At 43.9% G+C, this 25,926-nt stretch overlaps 2 protein-coding genes across 2 annotated transcripts in view; one reads left to right on the top strand and one right to left on the bottom strand.

Annotated features, from left to right (window-relative positions):
- The window catches only part of ZW10 (zw10 kinetochore protein), a 32,790-nt gene extending 20,883 nt beyond the window's left edge, over positions 1-11,907 (bottom strand). The window contains exons 1-7 of the mRNA XM_080815320.1: positions 11,732-11,907; positions 9,473-9,607; positions 5,165-5,266; positions 4,884-4,961; positions 4,576-4,735; positions 3,126-3,278; positions 2,522-2,713 (exon numbers count right to left, since the gene is read on the bottom strand). Coding sequence (XP_080671446.1) covers positions 2,522-2,713; positions 3,126-3,278; positions 4,576-4,735; positions 4,884-4,961; positions 5,165-5,266; positions 9,473-9,607; positions 11,732-11,836 — 925 coding nt within the window. The 5' untranslated portion in view covers positions 11,837-11,907. The remainder of the gene's footprint in view (positions 1-2,521; positions 2,714-3,125; positions 3,279-4,575; positions 4,736-4,883; positions 4,962-5,164; positions 5,267-9,472; positions 9,608-11,731) is intronic.
- A 5,431-nt stretch (positions 11,908-17,338) lies between these two features.
- CLDN25 (claudin 25) lies at positions 17,339-18,025 on the top strand (the record flags this gene model as incomplete). The annotated part of the gene is made up of 1 exon (XM_080816802.1): positions 17,339-18,025. One exon carries the CDS (start codon positions 17,339-17,341, stop codon positions 18,023-18,025), a length of 687 nt encoding a protein of 228 aa, XP_080672928.1.
- Between the last annotated feature and the right edge of the window lie 7,901 nt (positions 18,026-25,926).

The raw sequence follows: 25,926 nt of genomic DNA, 5'->3' as shown, positions 1-25,926 counted from the left end.
ATTTAGATCAAGAAGATGAAGGAAGGGAATGAATGCTGACTGACAGGTATCAAAGAGAACACAAAATTCCTGAACTCGCTCTGATACCCTCTTCTTTGTCAAAGACAGTGATCTCTAAACCAGAGGGGAAAGAATAAATAGTAAAAGAGAAACTAGAGCCTAAAATGCATAAAAAGAGATTAGAAAAGCACCCGGCAACACTAAGTGAGCTATCTTCTGCTCTGAATATCCTAGATGTAAGAAAACTTAGAAAAGAACAACAGGTCTAGTACTGATTAATTTAATGGAGCAAAGTAAAATTGTAAAGAGGTCCATGCCAGAACTCCCCAGAGCACCCTCTGACTGTGACTCAGTCGACAATGTCATTGCTGACTCAGATTAAACTACATGAAAGGGGCGCCTGGGTGGCTCAGTGGGTTAAAGCCTCTGCCTTCAGCTCAGGTCATGGGATCAAGGTCATGGGATCCCAGGGTCCTGGGATCGAGCCCCGCACCAGGCTCCCTGCTCACCAGGGAGCCTGCTTCCTTCTCTCTCTCTGTCTGCCTCTCTGCCTACTTGTGATCTCTGTCTGTCAAATAAATAAATAAAATCTTTAAAAAAAAAAAACTACATGAAAGCTGGGGTATCCGTTATGCCCGTGACATGAAGGGGAAAGGACAGGAAACACACTGAAAACATTTTATCAGGTAAAATTTAACAAAGATTAATGTTAATTCCAAAAAGTCAAGTCTAAGATGGGAGAGCAGCAGTTTGCATTGCATTAAGAATGACACAGGATTTTCATTTGGATTGAGCTCAGTGAGTTAACTGTGTAATCAATAAAAAGCCTTTGGCTATCCTCACAGAAGCATGGAACTGAGAATGAGGCCATGAATGCTCCCAAACTACTCTGAATTAGTTCACACTATACCTATAAAATTTGTTCTGCTCTGAATATCATATTTTAATAAGACTACAGAAGAAATGGAATATATTCATAGAAGAGCAATGAAAGTAAGAACTTAAAATGTTATTCAAAAAAAAAACCCTAAGGATGTTTATACTGGTGGTAAGATATAAAGGAAGTAACAGCTACTGAAAAGAATTTAAAAGTCCATCATATGTAATAGGAATTTAACATGTTCTATATACTAAACACAGTAGAAATAGCCAATAAAGCAGGCATTACAGAGCACTGTATTTTGAACAAATTTTTTAAACAACTACCTTGAAGATTCAATTTGCAATATGGAGGTTTTGCTAATAGTATTTACTATAGATATAGGACACGATTTTTAAAAAAACAAACGGAACTCCATACAAATCAGAGCTGCCCAGAGGCAGGACAGAATGCATCAAGAGGAAGGGACCTCCCCCTCACTAACAGTGCTCAGGCTGGCTATGTGACCCGGAGAGACTCGAGCATCCGAGATCTCTGGCTCCTTCCAATCCTTGGATACTGTGTTTACAATTATACCTATGTATTATTTCCCTAAGTGAAGGAACAAGAAAACTACCTTGGATTTCTGCAGTTTACACAAGTCTAAAGACTTCTTTCTTTCTTCTCTGCTACTGTTAAAACTAGAACCAACTCCTTCCTTTACACAGAAATTATTTTATGTAAATAAACTAAATGACTGCCAGGAAAGCATACAAACAACACCAGCATTTTTTAACTTTTTTCTACATCAAGAATGTTTAACTATTCAGTAAGACAACTGAGAAAAGCATAAAGAAGGTAGTCAAAATAAACAAATATTTTTTAAAAAGAAGGTAAGTCAAGTAACTAAAAAACAGTATTAAAACACCAGAAGAACTTTAGTAATATGACAACCAAAAAAATTATTCAAAGCAATACAGAAATTGGCTATTTCAATCGTGAATATATAAAGATCTAAATCATAGGCTAAAATGGAATGTAATTTATTTATGTTAAATCTGGTTTGTTTCTATCAGATTAATGGAGATTTTCCTACTGAAATACATAGAACTTGGTTCAGGCCACCTGGGGGGCTCAGCTGGTTAAGCATCTGACTTTTGATTTTGGCTCAGTCATGATCTCAGGGTTTTAATATTGAGCCTGTGCTGGGTGCGGAGCCTGCTTAAGATTCCCTCTTTTTCTCTTTCTGTCCCTCCCCCCACATCTCTCTTTGTCTCACTCTCTAAAAAACAAACAAAAAACAATACTTAGTTCAGTTCATCTCTGCTTCTCCCATAATTAAAGCAAGAGTCCCAAGTGTGATGTTACTAGAAGTCCAGTGAGAGAAGTATATCCTAAAATTCAACTAAATATTACAAATACAGAATCTGGGGCAGCACTGGTGACCCTATTTTCAATATAGGGAAGAGAATGAATGTAAAGCAGAGCAGGAAATAAGCAGGTGATAACTTTACTCCTTTGGCATCATTTACTCACCGCCAATCCTCTAAACATCCTTATTGGGGGCATTTTTATCCACTTTAAAATGATATTTACTTTTAAAAACAATATCCACTTTTCCCAGACATAAAAATAGAAAAGCACAACCTTGGGGATACAGACCTAGAAGTTGTTTCTGGAGCATTTCTAGTACCAGTCTGATCTTCGCAAAAACCTCAGACGGTGCTGGATGTTCCAAGTCAGTCATCACAGATTCAAAACGAATAATAATGATGTTGGGCTGGCTTTCTATAATGGCATGAAGGGATGGGCAAGATGCCAGAGGCCTAAGGATATACTTCAGCAGCATCTGACCTGAAAAATTATATGAACATTCATCATAAATCACTGGAACAAACTTTTTTTAAAAAAGCAAGCATGCCCCCTCACCACCAAAAAAGATCTTTGAACCTAACCATAAAAATACATATCCTGTGACATCACACACCACTAATGAGTGTACAGATTTTTATTTAAATCATTCAAAAAGTCAAATTAAATAAATAGCAGTAGCTAGTTTAAAAAAAGGAAAAAAGGAAAGTCAAGAAAGGATCCAAGCCCTTAATAAAAAGGGTAGTATTTATGAGAATTCCATCTGATGAATCTTAAGGTCAAACCCTAGGATCCATCATCAATATTATCTAGAGAATATTTTATAAATCTGTCATTCCTTTAACACTAAACATTCTGAGATTTCACGAAAATGAAACAAAGTAGTATGCCTTACCAAATGATTTAAGCTTCATTTGTAGCTCCCCAAGAATAGAAAATGCCAAGAGGACAGAACTGATTGGTGGTACAGGTGTCTTCTCTTCCTTCTGAGACTGCTCAATGCATAAATGAAGTTCTGTTTGCAGGCAAGATTCCAAGTTGCTGGTATCTAAGAAAAAGGAGGAAAACATCAGCTGTCTCAGCGATGTAAGATATTTCCACTTCTACTCCTCAGAGCTCATTCTCTACTGCGATTCCTAAATATGTGGTTTTATTACAATACACTTCTAATGTAACCAAATTTTAATTATGACATACGTGTCCTTGGCATCACTTTAAAACAGGAAATGACTGTATATTATAAAGTCATATTCATAGAATATGAATATTCATATTGGTATATTCATAGAATCAAACTAAGTGCAAAAGCAAGACGTGCCTAATAAATGCTTATTAAATAGGTATTGAATGGAGGTAAGGAATGACAAGTAAGGTCCTCGTTTCACTGAAGACCTCTTTTTAATGTTTTCTTGAATACAGAGAAGAGTCTGCCTGGTAAGTTTAACAAGAAGGGTGTCTTATAACAAAGAATTAACATGCCTGCTATCTTCTCTTAATTTTATTCTGCCTGCAAATAGAGTCCAAAATTTTCTAGATGACTTTCTTCGAAATACCTGAAATACATATGTGCATGTGTGTCTATATACATACATTTATATTTAATGAATCTGAAGGCCTAAGTAGGAATGGGAAAGGGGTTGGGGGAGACTGAAACAAACTAAATTTCAATACTAGAAAATATACCAGGTGTAATGACACGTCCTCTACATATATTCTCAGGGCTTTGCTTTGTGTAAACAAGACGTCAAAGGCTCACACCTAGCAGTGAGTAGAAAGCCCCAGAGCCAAGCAGCGTAAAGCAAAGCCAGGCCAAAGTAATTCTATTTCTTTCATCTTGCAAAGCACCCCATATCTCACGATTTTGCCACCGTTTTTTTCCCCAAGGACTGAGAAAAACTGAGCCAAACCCCTGTCCCACTGAGTCCCCTGCCTTCTTTCCTCACCAAGAGAGAAAACGGATGAACAGCTTTTCAAAGCTTTCTGGCCAAGGTAAACGGCAGGGATTGGGGCTGTTGGGAACAGGTGTACCTACAATGCAGTGGAAACTCTGTGTGGTCTTCAACTGCTACTGCCTCCTCCACCGCACCCTCATCACGTGACTCCCAGCCACCCAATCATCTTCCCCTGCTGTGCTCCTTCCTCCAGAAGGGAACAGAGAGAGACAGAAGGGAGGTAAAGCAAGGAGCTAGTCCTAACATGCATTCTGCTTAGCAGGAGAACTCGGTGCAGCGGAGACTGAGAAATGAAACCTCCTTATCCACCAATATAAAATACTTAGAATATATTCAGAGGCCACACTGGTTCAGGCAGATTAAGCAAAGCAGTCCACCTGAGGTCAGCAGCACCTTTTGATGGCGGGAACTTCCACACAATCAGCTTCTGCCACTCTTCTCCAAGGTGATAAAGGATGTTCTGTTTCTGTATTGTGAGCTCCATGCTGAGAGATTTCAACATTTTTAAATCAAGGCATTTTCTGGATTTCAGTAACTTCAAGCATTTCTGTGCCTGGCAGTGAAATGCAGTCATCATTAGACATTCCATCTGGACTCGGGGTAAGGAGAAGGTATTGGTATAAAAGGACTACGTGGAACACAAAATTTCCCAAAACCAAGAACCGTACTGATTGCTGGCACTATGGAGAAACGTTCAGTACCTCTTCCAGACACTGAGCAGCAGTGACGTACTTCTTCTCCGTTAATGCGCAATTGTATTCTTCAATAGCAGCAGAAAACTAAAACGATAAACACAGCTATCAGGTATTTCACTTTGTACATCCTATTATTTCAAGTCTGTCTGCTTGTTTGTTTTTAAAATACAAAAAAAAAGTATCTTAGAATCGGAGGTATACATATTTAATAATTAGTCGGAGGCCAACTGGAAAAAAATTAACTTTCCCACCAGCAAAACACTCAAGTTTGAGTTGAGTTTACTGACCTGCTGCAGCTGCTTAAGCAAACTTAAAACAACTGAGTCTCTTTCCAACTGTTGCTTCAAGTCGGTAAATTCAGCTGTTGACACATGAAGATCCCGGCGAACCTAATCCACACATCAAAGGTAAGTACTCCTAAGTTATACTATATCTAAGAAATAAAACATTCAGAGCTAAGCAATAAGCTTTATTAGGTGAACATAATTCATACTGAAACTTAAAGGCTGGTTAGGATTGGAAATAACAACAACAACAAAATCACAGAATGCATTGGGAAGAGATCTTAAGCGGTTCGCTTAGTCCAAACCATTGCCCTACGCAGCAGTTCCCACTGCCGTCAACATAACAGGCTCACGTCACCATCTAGCCTTAATTTGAACCGTATATTTCATCAGAGAGCTCACCCACCTGGAAGACTAGAGGGGTATCCCCACTGCCAAGCGACAACTCATTCTACAGCTGATAGCTCTCACCATTAGAAAGATTTTATGCTGAATCAGAATCCACCTCCCATTCAGTCCTGCCTTTACAGGTGCAAAGTCCCTTCTTTTCTGTATCTCTACCTTTTCCTAATTCATTTTTCATTCATGAAAGACACACGCGATACCCACTAGAGCAAGGCTCCTTCCTTCAGGTTTGAACATGCTGAAATTTCCTCCATCTTTGAGAAAAAACTCCCTCCACCTCAGCAACCCCATTTCTCAGTGGTTACCTTGTTTTTCTCCTCTCTCTCACGAATAAGCCTCTTGCAAGAATGACCCATGTTCACTGTCTTTACCTTCTCACTTCTCATTCATCCTATAGCTCACCGAGATCTGGTCTCTATCCCCACCATTTCATCAAAACTATTCCAAAATAGTGCCCCAAACACCAATCAATTCCTTGTTGCTAAATCCAAAGCAAACATCGTCAGGGTTTAACTATTTATGAGTACAGTTCCTTTCCTTCCCTTAGTTCCCTGAAATTATTCTCCACTCATCTTCCTCCTAGTTCTCTGGCCATTCATTTTCTTCAGGGAACTTCATTTTCCCTCTGACCACTTCATACATACTGACAGTCCTCTCTCCCTGGCCCTCCTCCTACTCTGAACCAGTGGTTCTCAAAAATAATTGTATTTTTCCCCCACTCCCATCTAGGGACATCTGGTAGTGTCTGGAGAAGTTTAGGTTGTCACAACTGAGGGAGTTCTACTGGCATCTAGGGAGTACCTGCCAGAGATACTGTTAAATACCCCACAAGGCACAGGATAGCCCACCACAACAAAGAACTATCCAGCCCCAAATATCAGCAGTGCCGACGCTGAGAAATCCTGCGCTATACACCCTCTCTGGACAATCAGTGGCTCACGGCTTCCATTTCTAAAGACTCCTATCTCAAGTCCGCATCACCTTCCTAGGCTCCAAACACGTATATGGATGGGTCATGTGTAAATTGTCCACTAACAGCCGTTTTCCCGTTCCCAACAGTAACAGCACATGGCTATCCGACGAGACTCTCAGTGGAGTGTGACCACGTGTCTAAGATCTCACCAATGAAATATAAGCAGAAGTGATGTGTACCATTTCCAAGTCTGAGTCAAGCAAACAGATGTGCCTCCTCTGTGCCCTCTCTTTGTTCTTAACCTCTGTGCAAAACACTCAGTCTGCCCATCGCTGTGAGTAATAAACTGTCTTTCATCTCTCACCCAAGGAGTCTCATGTCTTCTAGTGGCGTCCATGAAACTGTGGCAGGCTAACTAGCTAACTTGCAAGTAGATTAAAAGCTCAGATCCCCTCACAGTTCTTGACTGTGTAGAATTGGCCTGGCAGCCCAGACTACTGCATTAAAAACCATTTGAGCCACTGCATTTCAAGGACTGCCTCTCCCTCACTCTCTCTCGCTCTCTCGTTTCATTTCTTTTTGACGTCTAGCCTTCATCTTTATACGCTCCAACTGGGCAGCTCCATTTGCATATCTCACAGGCACCCCACAAAAACCTACTCCTTCTCGAGATTCTTTATATCAGTGACCTTGTTCTCCATGATCCTTCACTCCTCCACCCTTCACTCCCCACATCAAGTCCCAAAGATCCCACCTCTTAAATGTCACTAGGATTCATCCTCATCCTCTTCTCCATCCTCATGGCCACTGACTTTACAGCAGGCCCTATTCTTTCTTCCCTGATTAGTTTAACTGCCTCCTAATGCTTTAACTGCCAGCTCATTTCCCTGTCTCATTATCAAGTCCTTTCTTCAAGCTGCCAGCAGAATGGGATTCCTAAAATTCAAATCTGATGCCATCAAGATAATGTCCACAAGGTCCTTGCTTACCTTTCTATTCTTATCTCCTGTCCCTTCCCACCAAGCTCTCTAAACATGAGTCATATGGAATCCCTGCGCCTCTCTGAAAGCGTCATCTCTCCACTCCATCGATGTCTCTGTAACGCTGTCCCCAGTGTCCACCTAAAACGCTCTTCCTTCCTCTTTGCCTAACTACCTATCACTTGAGCCTTCGGTCTGATGCTATTTCCTACAGGAAGCCAAGCTCAGCTATATTTTCCCTCTATTTGAATTATTCCTATTTAATGGGTATCATACTATTTTAGTCATCTACATTAGGCATGAGACTCATACTCTGAAATTAAAAAAACTATCATTACTATTCAGTAACCAGCACAGCATCTGGCGCCTTGCAGATGTTCAGTAAGCATACCAAATGACTGAGTGAATCTCTTTATAATATCTACCTATTAAATCTCATTTTCATTCTCCAGCCCTAAGTTTCAATCTTACTAGGGCTAAACGCCCTCAGTTTCTTTCACCATTCTTCCGATGACAAAATGTTTAAGTATGGACCTTCTCATTTAGACCAGGCACCTTTCAAAATGCAACCACCAGAACTGAATAAATTTCACCAACCATAATCTGGTCAGCTAAAGGTATAGACAATCCATGACTCTCTTGTTCCAGACACTGCATTTCTAATAGTACAGTCTAAGACTGACTATTGACTCACAGATCAAACAATCAACTAATTACAAATATACTTTGAAAATATTATTTGAACTGTGCCAGAATTGTAGAGGAACAAATTTGTTTTTATTAAAACCTCAAATCAGAACAATTGATGAACTGGCTGTTAAATAGATTTTCTAGGTACCTAGAAATCCCCATTTGTGCCTGAAGTTTTATACAGAACTTTTGAAAAACACATCTGCTCACTTTCCTTCTTTAGTAAATCACATAGAGAGAAAAGACTTGGGTGTCTTTCCTTGAGGACTTTGAAAACATTTCACCGTCTTGATCTGAGGTATCAATGAGCCCTGCCCAATACTTTAGCAATAAATAGAGAAGGCCTCTAAGATTATACCTGTTTAAACCTCTAATATCACTGCTTTCCTTGCTTCAAATGACTATGTCTCCTAAAAGTAAAATACAGGAAAAAAAATTCCTGGCAAAATAATACATGTGGAAAATGTTTTAAAATTACAAAGTGATGGGGGCGCCTGGGTGGCTCAGTGGGTTAAAGCCTCTGCCTTCGGCTCAGGTCATGATCCCAGGGTCCTGGGATCGAGCCCCACATCGGGCTCTCCGCTCAGCAGGGAACCTGCTTCCCTTCCTCTCTCTCTGCCTGCCTCTCTGCCTACCTGTGATCTCTGTCTGTCAAATAAATAAATAAAATCTTAAAAAAAAATTACAAAGTCACTATTTTTGTTTCCAGACTGGCTTGTTTTTGTGATGACAGTACTCCAGCAAACACGGTAAGGATTTCTAAACCCCACCAGACCTTGCCTAAGAAGCAGAGCAAGCACTGGCCCAACACAGTGACACGATACAAGACAGGCAAGGATTCTTTGTGTGTCCAGATAAAGAGGCTCGATGACAAGCAGCAGAGTGGTTGTAATTGGCAAATCAAGCCAATTTTCCAGGAATAGGCCAAATGACCAAGATTATGCTGAGTCTGGAAAGTGTGGAGGCCAGCCACAGATATAAAAGAATGCTAGCCATTAAGAGATGCAAACATTTTAAACTAAAAGACGAGAAAAGGCCAGATGATTCAGCTTTATTTTGAAGACAGTAAAATTCTAAGATTTTTTTAATTTACAAAGTGCTATTCAAATGCAAAGTTTTGCTATGAAAATTGTTTATAGTTCTAGAAAATATTTCTATTTTAAAATTGAAAGTTACTCTAAAGTTATCTAATGCAACTTCCAATGACCAATAAGGAAGGAAAGTGAGGTCTTAAAAACTTACACACAGAGTTTAAATGTCTTAGGACTCAAGAAGCTGAACTACCACCCTACAAACCTAAGCAATATAATGAACCATTTTTACCTCACTCTCTATCCTGGATTTCAGCAGGTCAATGTCCTCAGATAGCTTATCCACTTGGGTAACCAGGTCCTGTGCACTCTGCATGCTAGGCAGGAATTCACTGTACTTCTTGCTGATCATAGTGCACACCTCACCCTATAAAATAAGACAGAAGAATTACAGTGGGATGAGTAGAGAACTCTATTAAAAATATACAGCTCATCTTTCATAAGGAATCCTCCATTTGGAGCCTTCTTGCCAGTTACCCTCACCCCTTTACTTTTCTTCCACGCCAATGGGTTTCTTTGAAAAACACATTCCTCCCACCCTTAAGGATCTTGTAACATTATTAGGATGCAAGAAGACAATGATCACCAAATTCCACCAGTCCCCAAAAGTTAAACAAATGCTGGAAAAGAAAACAGGAAGCCAGAAGTTCTCATATTAAACTAGATTAGCTCTGACTACAGCCACCAACTTTAATCATACAGCTACTAGAAAAAGCAAACGGATAAATTAAATCCACCATCTGTATACTTCAGTTTATGAATTTCTATTTTCTTGCTTACAAAATTTTAAGGCCTAATCTTAAAACTCTAACTTAATTTGAGCTTCATCAATAAATAAATTATTGAATACTCTGCACTGAATTTGCATTCAAATTTTGCATTCAAATTTGCATTTGGAAAATACCAGAAAAAAATTATGCCTGCCCACATATAAGTTATTTTTAAGCAGGAAAAATACTATACACTTAAGTAACCAGAATATAAAAATGTAATATAGGAAAAGAGTTAATGTCCTCCAGAAACACAAATGAGAAAGAGATCACCTCTGCTTGAGGGAAAAATGGACATACTTTTCACGCAAGAAACTAGATTTGAGATAGGACATAAAAAATGGGTAGATGGGGCACCTGGGTGGCTCAGATGGTTAAGTATCTGCCTTTGGCTCAGGTCATGATCTCTAGGTCCTGGAATTGAGCCCCTCTTCGGACTCCCAGGGAGTCTGCTTCTCCCTCTCCTTCTGCCTCACCCTCTGCTTGCTCTCTCAAATGAGTAAATAAAATCTTAAAAAAAAAAAAATGGGTAGAAATGGGTAGAAACACTATAGGTAAAGATGAAAAAATGGCCACATAAGCAAAATCTGGGAAACACGAAAAATACTGGGTCTGCTTGGAGCATAGAAAGTAATTGTCAGTTGGCTGAAGATCCAAGTTGGTGAAGGAAACCCAGTGAAAGGAAAGCTAGGTCCAGAACAGTAAGAACCTTGAGTGCCACACTAAGGTCACTCAACAGTCTTTCCACCATATAAAAAGTGTTGAAAAACCCTAAACCCATGCTAAAGGAGAGATGGCGGTAACATGACTACTTACAAGTCAGGAAACCATTTTTGTAAAATCAGGGGTTGTTAGGAAGACCTACTTCTTGTGCCTTTATGACAGGGTTGCCAAACTTGCTCCCTGAAATTCAGACTTAACCCCAGACTTAAGTCCTAAATGAGCCTTTCACAACTTCCAGACTGAAATCCAAACTTAAACACTCAACTTTAAATGAAAGCCACAAAGATGTGAACAAATACTCGCAAGGGAAGGATACCAATACAGAGTGAAACTGTGAATGGAGAATGTGCTTTTTGGGTTTGTATCAATCTCAGGACAGCGGGGTCCAACCGAAGCGTTTTTTGTATGTTTTACAACACTCAGAGCAGCCTCAAAGGACGTGGGGATGAAGACCAGAGTTTCATACACATGTTGACAGACTGGAACAACAAAAATTTCAGAGGGGAGGACGGTACAATTCTCCCAAAGCTATTTTATTCATCAGCAAATGGCATAAAAAGGAGTGGGCGGGGGAGATAAACACAAATCAGGGAGGTGGTCCTGTCCGCATTTCTATTCTCACCTGCAGCCTCCCTGGACACCTCCGGGCTTCCGGTCCCACCTCCCCTGCCGGTCTCCTCAGTCTGCCCGCAAAGCCGCCGACCCGACCGATCCCTACCCTAACCCCAGTGCCCAGCACTCCCGGGCCACCGCCTCCTCCTCCCCTAGGCTCCAGGCCTTCGCGCCTCCTTACTCCCCAACCCCTGCCTGGGCTCCCCTCCGCGCCCCTCCCCAATCCACACACCTGCCGGCCCTCCCACTTCACATTCTTCCCCTCAGCCCCTACACCTGACTCTGCTCATACCCCTCTCCCTGCCCTTAGCCCCCACTCCTTTCCCCGTCCCCACAAACGGACCCGGCGTCCCTTTTCAGTCAGCCTCCCGCTGCCCGGCCTTCACCTTGATCTCCTCCACCCGCCGGGTCAGGCGGCTGATCCGAGTGCCCAAATCCTCCTTCTCCAGCCTCCCGGAGTGTGCCAGAACCTCCGTCACGAAAGAAGCCATCGCCACGACAGGAACCAACACCGACGGGGTCACTATCCTGCGGCCAGCGCGGCAGCCCCAGTCCCGCCGGCGGGATTGGCGCGCGGCCTGCTGGGAAACTGAGACTCGCGGGGCCCAGACTGTAGCTCTGAAGGCGAGGCCGCACTACAACTCCCAGCAGGCACCGGGACCGTCCTAGCTTGGAATTTCCACGGTGTCCCTTAGCTGGCAAATTGGGGAAGACGCGTTTCTTTCCCTGGCTGTTTTCAAATAGTTTCTTCCCGCCTGTTTTTCGCTAGAAGAAATGAAATGTTTTTACTTAAAAACCAGTCCTAAATGAACTTTTCTCAACTTCAAAACGCTTAACTCTGAAATTTATCGAGCCGGAATACCGGAGGAACCCACCTTGATCTTTTTTCGTTAATTATTCACCCTTAAGGGCCGCAGCTGCCATCAGAGTCTACATGAATAGTGCCCTCTGGAGTTGTGCAAACGAAGTGGTGTTACCTCATAAAAAAGTCTGCCTAAATTGCCCTCCTTTTATGTTGCATAGTTTACAATGCAATCTATGTACATATATTACATTATGTACAACTATGTGCATGTATTACATACATATTACATCTGTGTAACAAATACACGTGTTCCTTCTATGTAATACATTACATATTTATAAATATATTTTAAAGATTTTGGGGCGCCTGGGTGGCTCAGTGGGTTAAAGCCTCTGCCTTTGGCTCAGGTCATGATCCCAGGGTCCTGGGATCAAGCCCCGCATCGGGCTCTCTGCTCGGTAGGGAGCCTGCTTTCTCCTCTCTCTCTGCCTGCCTCTCTGCCTACTTGTGATCTCTGTCTGTCCAATAAGTAAATAAAATCTTTAAAAAAAAAATGAATAAATAAATAAATATATTTTAAAGATTTCATTTACTTATTGGAGAAAGAATGCACTGGTGAGCTACAGAGGGAGAAGAGAAGCAGACTCCCTGCTGAGCAGAAAGCCTGACGGGGGCTCGATCCCAGGACCCTGAGATCATGACCTGAGTTGAACGCAAACGCTGAACCAACTGAGCCACCCAGGCGCCCCCATTACATGTTTATATTGCTTATATGACTTAAGTATAAATAACATTAGTACTGTGTAGACTAGAGCAAGATATTTAACACTTTCTATCAGAGGTTACAAATCAACTTTATCTAAAGTTTTTAAAAAATTGTTCCATTATTTACATGTGTTACATATTGAAAGATGTTCATAATATACCATGTAGAGGATGATTGTTTTTTTTTTTAAATAAATAGATACAGATACATAGGGGCGCCTGGGTGGCTCAGTGGGTTAAAGCCTGTGCCTTCGGCTCAGGTCATGATCTCAGGGTCCTGGGATTGAGCCCCGCATCAGGCTCTCTGCTCAGCAGGGAACCTGCTTCCTCCTCTCTCTCTGCCTGCCTCTCTACCTACCTGTGATCTCTCTCACTGTCAAATAAATAAATAAAATATTTTTAAAAAATGGATATAGATACATATATAGAGGTAAAGGGTATACACCAAATTATCTGAGTGGCAAACTTATGGTATTTTTTTCTCTTTTTTGCCCTGTTTTCCTATTTTTCTGTCATAAACGTGTACTGCTTTGATTAAAATGTCATCCTTAATTTTAAAAAAAGTATCTAGTGAGGGTTGACCCCAAGTAGATGCTGACCCTAAAGTCCTTGTCAATTTTAAGTGTCTGTAGGACTATCCGCTTATCACAGTGAGCCAAGGGCAGCTTTCTGTGACACGAGCAAAGGAAATGAAACTGGGGTTGAGACAGAAAGCACAAAGGACAGCCATAACATGCTGGGAAGGCGTCCCTCCCTAGAAAACCAAATTCATTTCTGTTCAGTAGACCCGTCAGCCTCATTTTGAATTCTAAATGCTACGACTACTAAATGCCCTGTGAGAAAGAAGGACCTGCAGGGGACATGCCTGGAAACTTACATTTTATTTAACTACGTATGACAGACATTGGGCTAGGCTGGAAACCCAAAACATGTGAATAAACAATCCCAGGAAAAATGATCATTGCCATCTTGAAGGTAAATGAGAGATCAGTCCAGATTTGGGGGGGGCCTAAATCTTATCCAGTTGCTGGAAAGGGGAAGACTCTTTAAGGAAAAGAATATAAAATAAATAATAAATAAATAAATAACATAAATATAAATAAATAAATAAATAAATAATAAAAACATAATAAAAATATAAATAAATAATAATACAATATATAATAATATATAAATATATATAATATATATAATAAATAAATAAATAAGTTAATATAATAAATAAATAGGTTAGGTGCAGGCCTAAGAAGGGACCTGTGCAAGTAACAGGGCTAGAAGCTAAGTCACCTCTGAGGAAGATACAAAGGGCAGAGGAAACAATGGAGAAGGCTGTCTGGCAGTCTGACTGACCCAGAAAATTTCACAGTAAGAAGGAATCTGAACTGAGAATGGAAGGAGGTACCACTTTGAGGTTGAGGTTCTGGGATCTTCTCCAGGAAACCAATCCATGGGTCAGACCCACAGATTCAACCGCAGCGCTTTGCCTCTCCCTGGGCAGAGAGGCCATTAGATAAGCTGCAGACGGTCGGTCAAGTTTGCAGGGAAAACCCAGGAAGAGCCAGAGTTAGACTGAGGAAGGAGAAGAAAGAACATAGAGAATGGAGTGGAGTTGCTACATACAGACCGTGCATGCAAGCATGAATGAATATCTGAATAAATGAAAAGAAATTAATAAGATGAATGTGTTCTCTTTTCCCTCACTAACCTGACCTCCCCCGTGGTTCACACTTATCATGATTTATATGTCTCCCAACTCACAGATTTTCACAAATTGTCGAGAAACAGCCCTGAATGGGGGGACTGGGTGGCTCAGTCAGTTAAGCTTTCAACTCTTGATTTCAGCTCAGGTCATGATTTCAGGGTAATGGGATCGAGCCCCGAGTCAGGCTCTGCGCTCACCGAGGAGTCTGCTTAAGGTTCTCTCTCTCTCTCTCTCTCTTCCTTGCCCCTTCCCCCACCATGTCTACACTCTCTCTCAAGTAAATAAATAAATTTTTTAAAAGATTTTATTTATCTTGAAGAGAGAGAGAGCACAAGCCAGGGGAGGAGCAGAGGGAGAGGAAGAAGCAGGATGTCCGCCGATGCAGGGCTCAATTCCAGGACCCTGGGATCATGAATGGAGCCGAGGGCAGACAGTTAACTGAACCACCCAGGTGCCCAGATAAATAAATCTTGAAGGAAGGAAGGAAGGGAAAGGAAAGAAAAAAGAAAAGAAAGGGCTCTGAAGAAAAGGCAAGGGAATAAGGATAATTGTTCCTGACCTACCAGAGCTCACACCCCTGTGGCATGCCTGTGTTCAAGAAAGAAAGTATCAAATACAAACCTGGATGAATAAAATGCAAGCAGACAGCATTTCCAGGGATGCATAATATTTTGCCACTGTGTTGATTAGAACATGTGGTTCTTACAAAAGCAGCAGAAGGAGCCTACAATCTGAGAGAGCCCCCCATTTGCTTCAAAAGAAGGGAGGGATGCGGATGGTGGATGTGGGCATGGATGAGATAAGACCGTTATGTGTGGATACTTTCTGGAGCTAGGTCGTAGGACATGAAATTTCTTTTTCCATTTGCTCTACTTGTATATTACTGAAGTGTTCTATAATAAAACATGAAAGGAAAAAGGGGCCTTTGAGATGATTCTGGTCACCTCCCTCCACTCCCACACCACTGATGATCTGATCAGATTATATTGAGACATCGTTCAGATAAAGTCAAGGTACTGTCTTCTTAGATCCCTTCCCCATGCTTCCCCTTCCCCCATGCCCCATGCTTTCCTCTTCCCCCACGCCCCTGCTTCCCCCTCCTCACCATAAGACTCTCAGTAGCTTAAAATATGAATAGGGGAGTACAATGGCCAACACGTATGTCTGTATCACAAGAAATCCCAATTTTCTTGAGTGTTTGTTCATAAAGATGAACCATGCCCATGTGCTCTGTCACTGGTGTACAGCCGCAGTGCAGGGGGAGTCACCGTGGCGGCCTGGAGACAGGGCCATGAAGTGACCCGATCTGAAACTGCCTGGTCCAGGAGCTAGATCTGTTGCTGACCAGCTGGGGAACCCTGGCACATCACCTAACATGCATCTCACAGCAGTGGGGTGAAAATTCAATAAGGATAAAGTATCTGGTCAAAAGTCTGGCATTTAGCCAGACTCAGCAAATGCAAATTATTTCCTTTACTGTCAGAACCTGCCTTTTGGCAGCAGCAACACACAGGAACGGAAGCTGGCATGAGTAAGTACCACCTCTTACAGCCACTGTCCTACAGCAGCAGGAGCTTGGTGGCAGCGGGGTGGGTGCGGGGGGCACATCCTTCCTGGCAGATTCTGGTCTGGATCGCTTCCTTGGATGGGGCATTTTCCATTTGTTTCCTGCTTACAAAAATATTAACTGGTACACTTATAAAATGTATAAAATATATAGATAATCACAAATAAGGAAATAAAAACTATCCATAATCCTTCCACTAAAACAACCACAGTTAACATTTTGTGGTATGTGGTACGTAGATAAAGACATACACTCTTTTTTAAAAGCGAAATTATGCTCTACATGCTCTATACACTGATTGGTCACTTGCCTGTCTCACTTAACGATGAACCAAAAATATTTTTCGTGTCACTAAAATTCTTTACATCACTTTAAAATGGCTGCCCAGGACTAACTAATATTTCAATGGGCATTTTCATAATCTTCGTATATATTCACCATAAATTAGGGTCAGTTCCTGGAGGGAAGGTGCTGGGTCAAAGTACATGCATATTTAGAAGTATGAAATATGAGGGATGCCTGGGTGGCTCAGTGGGTTAAGCATCCGACTCTTGGTTTCAGCTCAGGTCATGCTCTCAGGGTCCTGGGTTGGAGTCCCCTCTGTGGCTCCATTGTCAGCGGGGAGTCTGCGTGAGGATATCTTTCCCTCCCCGTCTGCCCCTCCTCCCTCTCTCCCTTTCTCTCTCTCTCTCAAATAAATAAATAAATCTTAAAAAAAAAATAAAAGTATGAAATATGAAGTCATGTTGCCCTCCAGAAAGATTACATCAATGTATATTCCCAGAACACCATTCTCATCATCTTGGAACTGGGAAGTGATTTTACCTTCAAGTTTATGAATTTACTCATCAAATAGATATGGATAGTCTACTGTCTAGTTGGGTTTTTTTGGGGGGGGGGTTGGGGTTTTGGGTTTTTTTGTTTTGTTTTGCTTTGTTTTGCCTCTCATGAGGCCCTCCCCCAGAACCCACGCCCACATCCGATCGTGGGCACACCCCCTAAACCCAACCTTGCCAAGTGCCTAGCACCTGCCTCAGCTGCTGCCTAAAAACTGAAACAAGAGCCCTCAATGAAAGATCTTGCCCTGGGCCGCCCCCAAAGAACGCCCCGCCAGCCGGTCACCAAGCCACCTGTCCTCTGCAGTGGGCGACGCCATGGCCTGGAGTCTCCGCGGGAAAGCGCAGCTTGGAGGGCTGCTCCTCTCTCTGCTCGGCTGGGTCTGCTCCTGGGTCACCACCATTCTACCCCAGTGGAAGACTCTCAGTCTGGACCTGAACGAAATGGAGACCTGGACCATGGGACTTTGGGAGGTCTGCGTGAACCAGGAGGAAGTTGCCGTGTGCAAGGCCTTTGAGTCCTTCTTGTCTCTGCCCCAGGAGCTCCAGGTATCCCGCATCCTGATGGTAGCCTCCCACGGGCTGGGGCTGCTGGGGCTTCTGCTCTCTGGCTTTGGGTCCGAATGCTTCCAGTTGCACAGGATCAGATGGGTATTTAAAAGGCGGCTTTGTCTCCTGGGAGGGACTTTGGAAGCATCAGCTTCAGCCACTACCCTCCTCCCAGTCTCTTGGGTGGCCTACGCCACCATCCAAGACTTCTGGGATAATAGCATCCCTGAGATTGTGCCTCGCTGGGAGTTTGGAGATGCCCTCTACCTGGGCTGGGCTGCTGGGATTTTCCTGGCCCTCGGTGGGTTACTCCTCATCTTCTCAGCCTGTCTGGGAAAAGAAGATGTGCCCTCCCTCCAGATGGCTGGCCCTACAGCCCCACCATTCTATGCCCCAGCAGACGAGTCCAGTGACTCCTTCTATCTAACACCAAGACCCAGGAACCTGTTCATCTAGCAACTGCTCCTGCCAAGGAACCTGTGGAATAAAGGAATGTCGGTAGAATCTCTTCTCTTCCTTATCCTCCGCCACGCTACATTTAGTTGCCTCACATGGGGGTGGTAGTCACTGTCCCATTGGTTAAGGATTTGACTATCTTGGTGATATGGTGATCCATCATTTTGGAATAAAAATCAATGCACGGGGTGCCTGGATGGCTCAGTCAGTTAAGTGTCTGCCTTTGGCTCAGGTCATGATCCCAGGGTCCTGGATCGAGCCCCACATCAGGCTCCCTGCTCAGTGGAGAGCCTGCTTCTCCCTCTGCCTCTGTCTGCCTCTCTGCCTGCTTGTGCTCTCTATCTCTCTGTCAAATAAATAAATAAAATCTTTTTTAAAAAATCAAGGCAGAATTTCTAATGAACATGTTTTTCTGATTTAGATTTTACTTGTTTAAAATGCTTTTAAACTCATAACATTATTTATATACTCAATTCATTACTAAATATATTGCAAAATTACATCTATCATAGAAAATCTGGTGTGAATAGCCACTGTAGATATGAATGGAAATGCTGTGGGGCTCCTGGGTGGCTCAATGGGTTAAGCATCTGCCTTTGGCTTAGGTCATGATTTCGGGGTCCTGGGATAGAGCCTGTGTCGGGCTCCCTGCTCAATGGGGAGTCTGCTTCTCCCTCTCCCTCTGCCCCTCCCTCCACCCGCAATCGTGTCCAGGCTCTCTCTCTCTCTCTCTTTCAAATAAATAAAAATCGGGGCACCTGGGTGGCTCAGTGGCTTAAGCCTCTGCCTTCGGCTCAGGTCATGATCTTAGGGTCCTGGGATCGAGCCCCGCATTGGGCTCTCTGCTCGGCGGGGAGCCTGCTTCCCCCCCCCTCTGCCTGCCTCTCTGCCTACTTGTGATCTCTCTCTGTGTCAAGTGAATAAATAAAATCTTTAAAAAAAATAAAAATAAAAATCTTTTTAAGAAGGAAAAAAAAAAGAAAGAAAGAAATGCTGGAGAATATGCCTTGGCAAATGAAAATGAATTATTGCCGCAGGATAGCACCTTAACATAGGAAGCTTCTTGTGTTCGTTCTCTTTCTCAGGTACACAATCTGTAAGGGGAGTGTCACAATATCTCTGTGATTCTGTGGATTCTTAACACCCCAGAGGGAAGACAAGTTCTTGTTTCTGCTATATTATGAGGCTGTGAGTGGTTGGGTCTGTCTTCCCAGAGAAATAGTGTGAACGAGCCGTAGGGTGAACAGCTGTCCTGGTTTGCCCAGAACTCAGCACTTGCAGTGCTAAAGCCAGGAGAGTCCCAGGCACACTGGCACAAACTGATTACCACAGACTGGCTGTGCCCAGGAACGGCCCAGTGTGGGCACGGATGTGGAGAGAAGTAGCAGCTTCTCAGAAATGTCTTCTACGCTAGGCAAATTCACATTACACATCCTTTCAAGTGGAACCCCCAGGTCAGCAGATCTACCCAGGATGTGGCTAGAAATTAAGTCCCCTTCACAACAGTGACTTCAGCTCCTTTGCACCTGCCCTGGCCAGTCGTGGGCCTGACTACCCCGCCCCTAGGTCTTCCTCAGGCTTTTGTGCAAGTCCTCAAGGGGGAGCCTCACACTTACTCAGGAACCTGTGTGTCGGCTGAAATCACGACGCGTTACCCACCCCGGTCCTCTCGCTGCCATCTGTCCCCCGCTCCCTTAATCAGTTGAGAATGAGTCCATGATTCCCGCAGGAGAATAGAGGTACTGGCTCCCAATGTCCCCGAGCGGGTCACTTCCCCAGGCCCAGAGGCAGGCCCGATTGCTAGCAGAGCTGAGGAGAGACATCGGCCCCCAGGCCGAGCTCTGGGTATGCCCAGCTTGCGGGTCTTCACCTCTCGCTCTTCCGTCAAGCAGCCCCGGTGCTTTTAGGGAACCGCTTCTCGAGCAAGAGGTACACCAACATGAGTGTAAACGGGTTTGCCAAAATAGCCCAGGCCGCTTTCCTCCTCAGAGAAATAATGTGGGGTTTGGGTTGGTTTTCCTGAAGAAACGAGTCTGTCCAGGCGCAACTTCATCTCCAGCAACATCTACCTTCTTACCCAGAGTTGGAGGGGGGGGTCTCTAGGAGTCATGCTTTCTCCAGAAAGCTCCTTTCCCTTTATGCATGTCCTTTCGTGTATATGTCCACTCGATGTCCATACATCCAAACGACTTTCAGTAGATAAATTTCTGAGCGTAAAGGGACAGTTTGCACCAAAGTCATAGTCTGGCTTTCTGTGGTTCCAAAGCCCATTTCGTCAACTGCTCCTTCTCAGGACTGAGCCTCAAATATCCAACACTTACGCTTGGGTCCCACCGGATCTCCAGGATAGACCCATCTCATCATTCGTCCACCGGGTCCCTTGTTCATTCATTGAACAAATACGCACTGAGCACCTACCGTACTCCTGGCACTGTGCTAGGAACCAGGAATAAAATGGTAAAAGACAAAATTTATCCCTGCCCCTCGTAGAGCCAGATGGGGAGACAAATAGGAATGTGAAATCACTTAGATAAAGGGAAGTCGTGATCATGACACACTTGACAAATTCGGAACGGTACGTGCTTCTGTAAGATCACGCGACAGGAGCAACTGTAACGTAGTCGGGGGGTCACGGACGGATATCCTAAAGGGGTGATAACTGGCTGAAAGGTGAAGGATGGAGAGCAGTTTTGGAAAGAGAGGAAAGTGCATAAGGCTAAGGCTAGGGAGGTAGGAAGGAGCCAGATTTGCAGAGCCTGTCCCTCGAGTTATGGAACTGTCTCCACTATTGGGACCACAGGAGGCAGAGCATGTGGCCAGGAAGGGGAACTCGGCCCCCAGGTGATCACAGCTGTTCCGCTCCCCCTCCTGTCACTCCTCAGGCCCACACGGTTTCCGGATGACACAGTTGTGCAGGGCTTCAGAGTTTACAAAACACCTCCATGTAGCGTGGGAGTTTTACTGAACACATCTTGAGGGTTGGGTTTTTTTGTTTTGTTTTGTTTTGAGGTCGGGAGAGCCGATATTCTTTGTTTTGCTAAGGAGGAATTTGAGATGCAGAAACTTTGGGCCAGTGCGCACGGTGAGTCATGAGCTGCTTGGGACTGGAACCCACTAGGGCTGTGATGCCAGGGCCGTCTCTCTTCGCACCATCCCTGTCACTTCGTGAAGACGGGTTGCTGGGACAGTCTGTTGCTGAGATGGTCTGCCAGACCAAAGGAAGAGCTAGCACTGAAGCAGAAGAAAAACAAATCCAAGACCTACAAAGAAAAATCGTATCCTTTGTGCTTTTGTTGAGGCCTAAACAGGGTTCAGGTGGCTCACCTGTTCCTGCTGCTGGCTCACAGCGCTCCTCCTAATCCCATGTTTGCGTGTTTGCAGGTGCTAATGGGATGCTTATCACCAGCACGTGATTACGGCTTCCACTGCCAAAAAACAAACAAACAAACAAACAAACAAAAAAACCCCACAAACTACAAGCCAAAGATTTGTTAAGAAAATATTTTGTCTTCCTAATTCTTCTTATAAAGGACACAAAGGCACTTTTTAAAAAAATGGGGATGGATGGGGATTGTTGATTGACTCCCAAGTAATCAACAGCATGTCAACTCCCAGAAGAGAGCGTGAATCCACGTTTAGAGAAGGAGTCTGAGGAAGAAGATGCGTTTCACTTAAAACCGCCACTGTTTTCATCTACCTGCTTTGTAGGGAAAATAATGAGAAATAAAAATAGAACTAATTAAATCTTAGTTTCAACTCAACCTTTTTTTCCTAAGGACTCGCAGCAAATTATCCTAACATTAGGAACATTTCCTTATTGTGGTTACCCAGGGAGAGCTGTGTGTTGTCATGTGTATTAGAAACAGCAAAGGATACCAGTCAATCAGAATTCTAAGTCAAAAGCTTTTGTTACACGCAAAGCACTGTAAGAAAATAACTCAGGGACTCACCAAATTTGTTGTCATTGGAATTGGCTGCGCTGCAGTCCTGTCTTCTCCAACAGCCTGTCTTTGGGTCTGAAAACTTCACCTGAACAGCTAAGGCATTCCAGAAGACCCCTATTAAAATACTCATCTGTTGGGCGCCTGGGTAGCTCAGTGGGTTAAGTGTCTGCCTTCAGCTCAGGTCATGATCCCGGGGTCCTGGGATTGAGTCCCACATCGGGCTCCCACCTCCATGGGGAGTCTGCTTCTCCCTCTGACCTTCTTCTCTCTCTCTCTCTCTCTCTCAAATAAATAAATAAAATCTTTTAAAAACATAAAATACTCATCTGTTACCCTTGCGAGCTTCTGAGACTAGATCTAGAGAAAAGGTCCTAAGGGAAGTCGATGTGGGTTAGACACATTTTGGGATGGGAGAGAAGTCAGAAATAGTTTCATGAGCTTCTGGACAGGAGATATGTCTTAGCAGCCAGGACTAAGACAATAAAACAGAATTAGGAAAATGTTTGTAGTCACCAGCCTCGAGCATAGACCGAAAGACCCCAGAGGTTACTTTCCACTCCGAATGTATTTTTAAAATTATTTTTAAAAATAATGACTTATTTTTTAAGCCATTCTTCTTGCTATCCCATCCATGTTTATATAGAATGGACTTCTCTGTTGCCCAGAATTTTTAATAAAGCCTCAAAGTCAAGGCCCATGTGCCCCCTAGTCTAAAGAGAGAGGCTCAACACACTGCTTCCAAGAAGGGGCCAAGCTAGCCAGCCCCACACCGACAGCCTACAAAAGAAAAGCACACAGATTCATTAGGGAGGATTCTGGGAAGGGAATCCATAGCATTGGTGGGTATGGTGATGTTCCCTACCCTTCCACGTGAGGAATGGGTGGAAATGGACCTCAAGAGAATGACGCAGAGACAGGGGCTCTTTCTAAGAAGGAAGATGGTATCTGAAACACACCCATCCCACACTGGTTGAGTTCCAGAAACTGCCCTCGGGATGGTGCCTAAGAAAGTTCTTGAGGAAACCGGATCTGAGCTCTGGAGCCACAAAGAAGGGAGCCTGACGCCCACCGAGCGGTCTGCGGCAGGAGGCTGGCTGGAGTGCGGCATGGCGGCAGCAGCTGCACTTGGCCTTTGTGGGGCGGGGGTGCTGAGATTCCCACAGCCTAAGCGGGTGCTGGGGAAGCAGTCTGGGTGACGCTGTGCCAGAGCACTGCTGGGAGGCGTGAATGACTTAACTAGGAGCTTAGAAGGTCTGCAAGAGATCAGCCGGGAAGTCCAAAAGCCACATCAAAGGACAGTGTGGAGGTTTTCTATGGGGTTCTCTCGAGAACCTGTAAAATACCCCACGCAAGAGCTCATAATCACATTTCTGACATAACACAGGACGTTTGAGAACCAAGAGGGCACTTCTGTTTTTATTTAAAAAGTAGACATCCTTTGCCTTCTCTTACAAAGCCTCCTCCCGCAGGCTCTAGGGGAGCCCGGAGTTGGGGGTGAGGAGGAGCACGGAGCAGGGTGAGCGGGAAGACACCCTATGGCTCCTTCTTTACTGCTAGTCCCTGACCTTCAGGCCTTGGCCTGAAGTCAGGTGAGAGGAGAAGCACCTGAAAATGAATGAGTAAACTTTTGCTCTGGATTGGTCTGGGCTCTGCCATACATGAAAATCATTGTTTTAATGCTCCCACAAGCCAGGGAAGGCACGCCATCTTCCTGAGATGCTGTCAGGGGCAGGGAAGGAGATCCATAGGATCATATTGGAGGGTGTCAGTGGAAACAAACAGGAAACTATTGTCTTGCTGGACCTTATTGAGTTCAAGCCTCTCAATGACATGATTAAAGAGAAAAATGTATCTAAAACAGGAGAAGCATCAGATAGAAGATGCCGTGATTCTTCTCTCCAGCATAAGCTCCCTTCAGTGTTTCTTTCTCCCAGACTGGCCAATATGAACACTTCTATGTTCGTATGGGCCAGAGCCCCATAACCCTTTAGATATCTAACTATGCCCCGGTTATTTAGAACCCATCTGTGGGACCTAAACAGGCCAAGCCTACTCTTAAAATTCTCACCCTGTGGGGAGCCTGGGTGGCTCAGTGGGTTAGGGCCTCTGCCTTCGGCTCAGGTCATGATCCCGGGGTCCTGGGATTGAGCCCCACATCGGGCCCTCTGCTTGGCCGGGGAGCCTGTTTCCCTTCCTCCCTCTCTGTCTGCCTCTCTGCCTGCTTGTGATCTCTGTCTGTCAAATAAATAAATAAAATCTTTAAAAAAAAATTTGTTTTCATCAAGCCATCAGGAGCGAAAACCCAGAGTGCAAGAAGATCTATGCAATGCATATAACTCAAAAATTTCCATAACTGGCTATTTTTTTTTAAACTCCTACAAATCAGTATGTAGCAAGATAGTAAATTCAACAAAAAGGCTGGCAAAAGACTTAACTAGGTATTTCACAAAAGAGAATAGCCCAAGCAATAAGCATATAAAGAGATGCTCAGCGTTGTTAGTGTGCAAGTTCAAATTAAAGCAACATCCCATGGCCATAATGGCTAAAATTTAAAATACCGACAAAACCAAATCTTGACAAGGATACGAAGCAACTGGAGCTTGTAAACTGCCGGGGGGTGGCAGGCAGTCTCAGTTGGCATAACTGCTTTGGGAAACCATGCGGCAGGGCCTAGTAAAGACACAGCCCTCTATCCCTGTGACCCATATACCGTATGACCCTGCAATTCCGCTCACAGTTCCATGACAGAAATGCCTTCGTGTGGGCATCGAAACACAAGCACATGAATGCTCCTAGCAGCATTATGGGTAGTAGCCAAAAAACTGGAAAGAATTCAAACGACAATTAGCAGAATAAATTGTAAGGTAGAGTCGTACAAAGAAAGAACAATAAATCAAGCAATGAAAATGGCTAAACTCTGTTCCCATGAATCTCGCCTTCGATCCCAGCTCTGCTTCATCAGCCTTCCTTCAGGCCTTGCCTCTGGTTCATTCATTTTTTTGAAACTGTTATATGTGTCTTTCCTCTCACAATTCTTTCTTGAAGCAGGGAGGGTAAAAATGAGCTTATACGGCTTGGAGTTCTTAGAGGAGCTAACAAATTCAAACAGAAGCAGGTTGATTCCAGCGAGCCACAGGAAGTCTAACCCCAGTGTCAAGGGAATTTACGCTGAGGTCAAGTGCCCTGATAAACCCTCGAAACATTTCAGGTTAAGAGTCACGTAGGTTTCTTCCCCACACAGCCCCCAACCCCACCTGGCCCTCATCCTTTTTCATGATCCTTCAAACATGTAAAAACCCTGCTTACCCTGAGGCAGTTTGTGGACTTGTAAGAAACCAGGCTGTCCCTAAAGCAGCCAGCAGATGTGAGGAGAAAGAAAGGACTCCTCAGCACTCCACCTGCGGGTCTTAAGTGCCCAACACCACACATTACAAATGGCCATCTGCTCCTTTCTTGGTTAACTATAGATTCCCAACAGCTGACCAGGAAGTAGTGAATGTGGGAAGGTACAGAGCAAAAGATTTTTTTTTTTTTAAGATTTTATTTATTTGAGAGAGCGAGAGAGAATGAGAGAGAGCATGAGAGGGGAGAAGGTCAGAGAGAGAAGTAGACTCCCCATGGAGCTGAGAGCCCGATGTGGGACTCGATCCCAGGACTCTGGGACCATGACCCGAGCCAAAGGCAGTCGCCCAACCAACTGAGCCACCCAGGCGCCCGAGCAAAGGATTTTTCCAGACTACTGAGGGCAGCTGAGCAATTGTTAAAAAGCTATGAATGCAGACTACCAAGACTTAGCGTCCTGGCTCCGCTCCTTAAAACATCTAGGACCTTGGACAAACCAGTCCCCACCACCATCGCAGGACTCTTACATGAAGCCAAATAATTTAACTGTGCACAGCACTCAGTAATGACAGAGATGAGAAAGGGAACAGCAAATGGTGGTACTCGAAGCTTAAG

This window comes from Martes martes, assembly GCF_963455335.1.
Source record: "Martes martes genome assembly, chromosome: 10".
NCBI lineage: Eukaryota > Metazoa > Chordata > Mammalia > Carnivora > Mustelidae > Martes > Martes martes.
The sequence above is the reverse complement of the archived record's forward strand: the minus strand, read 5'-3'. Positions and strand labels throughout refer to the sequence as shown.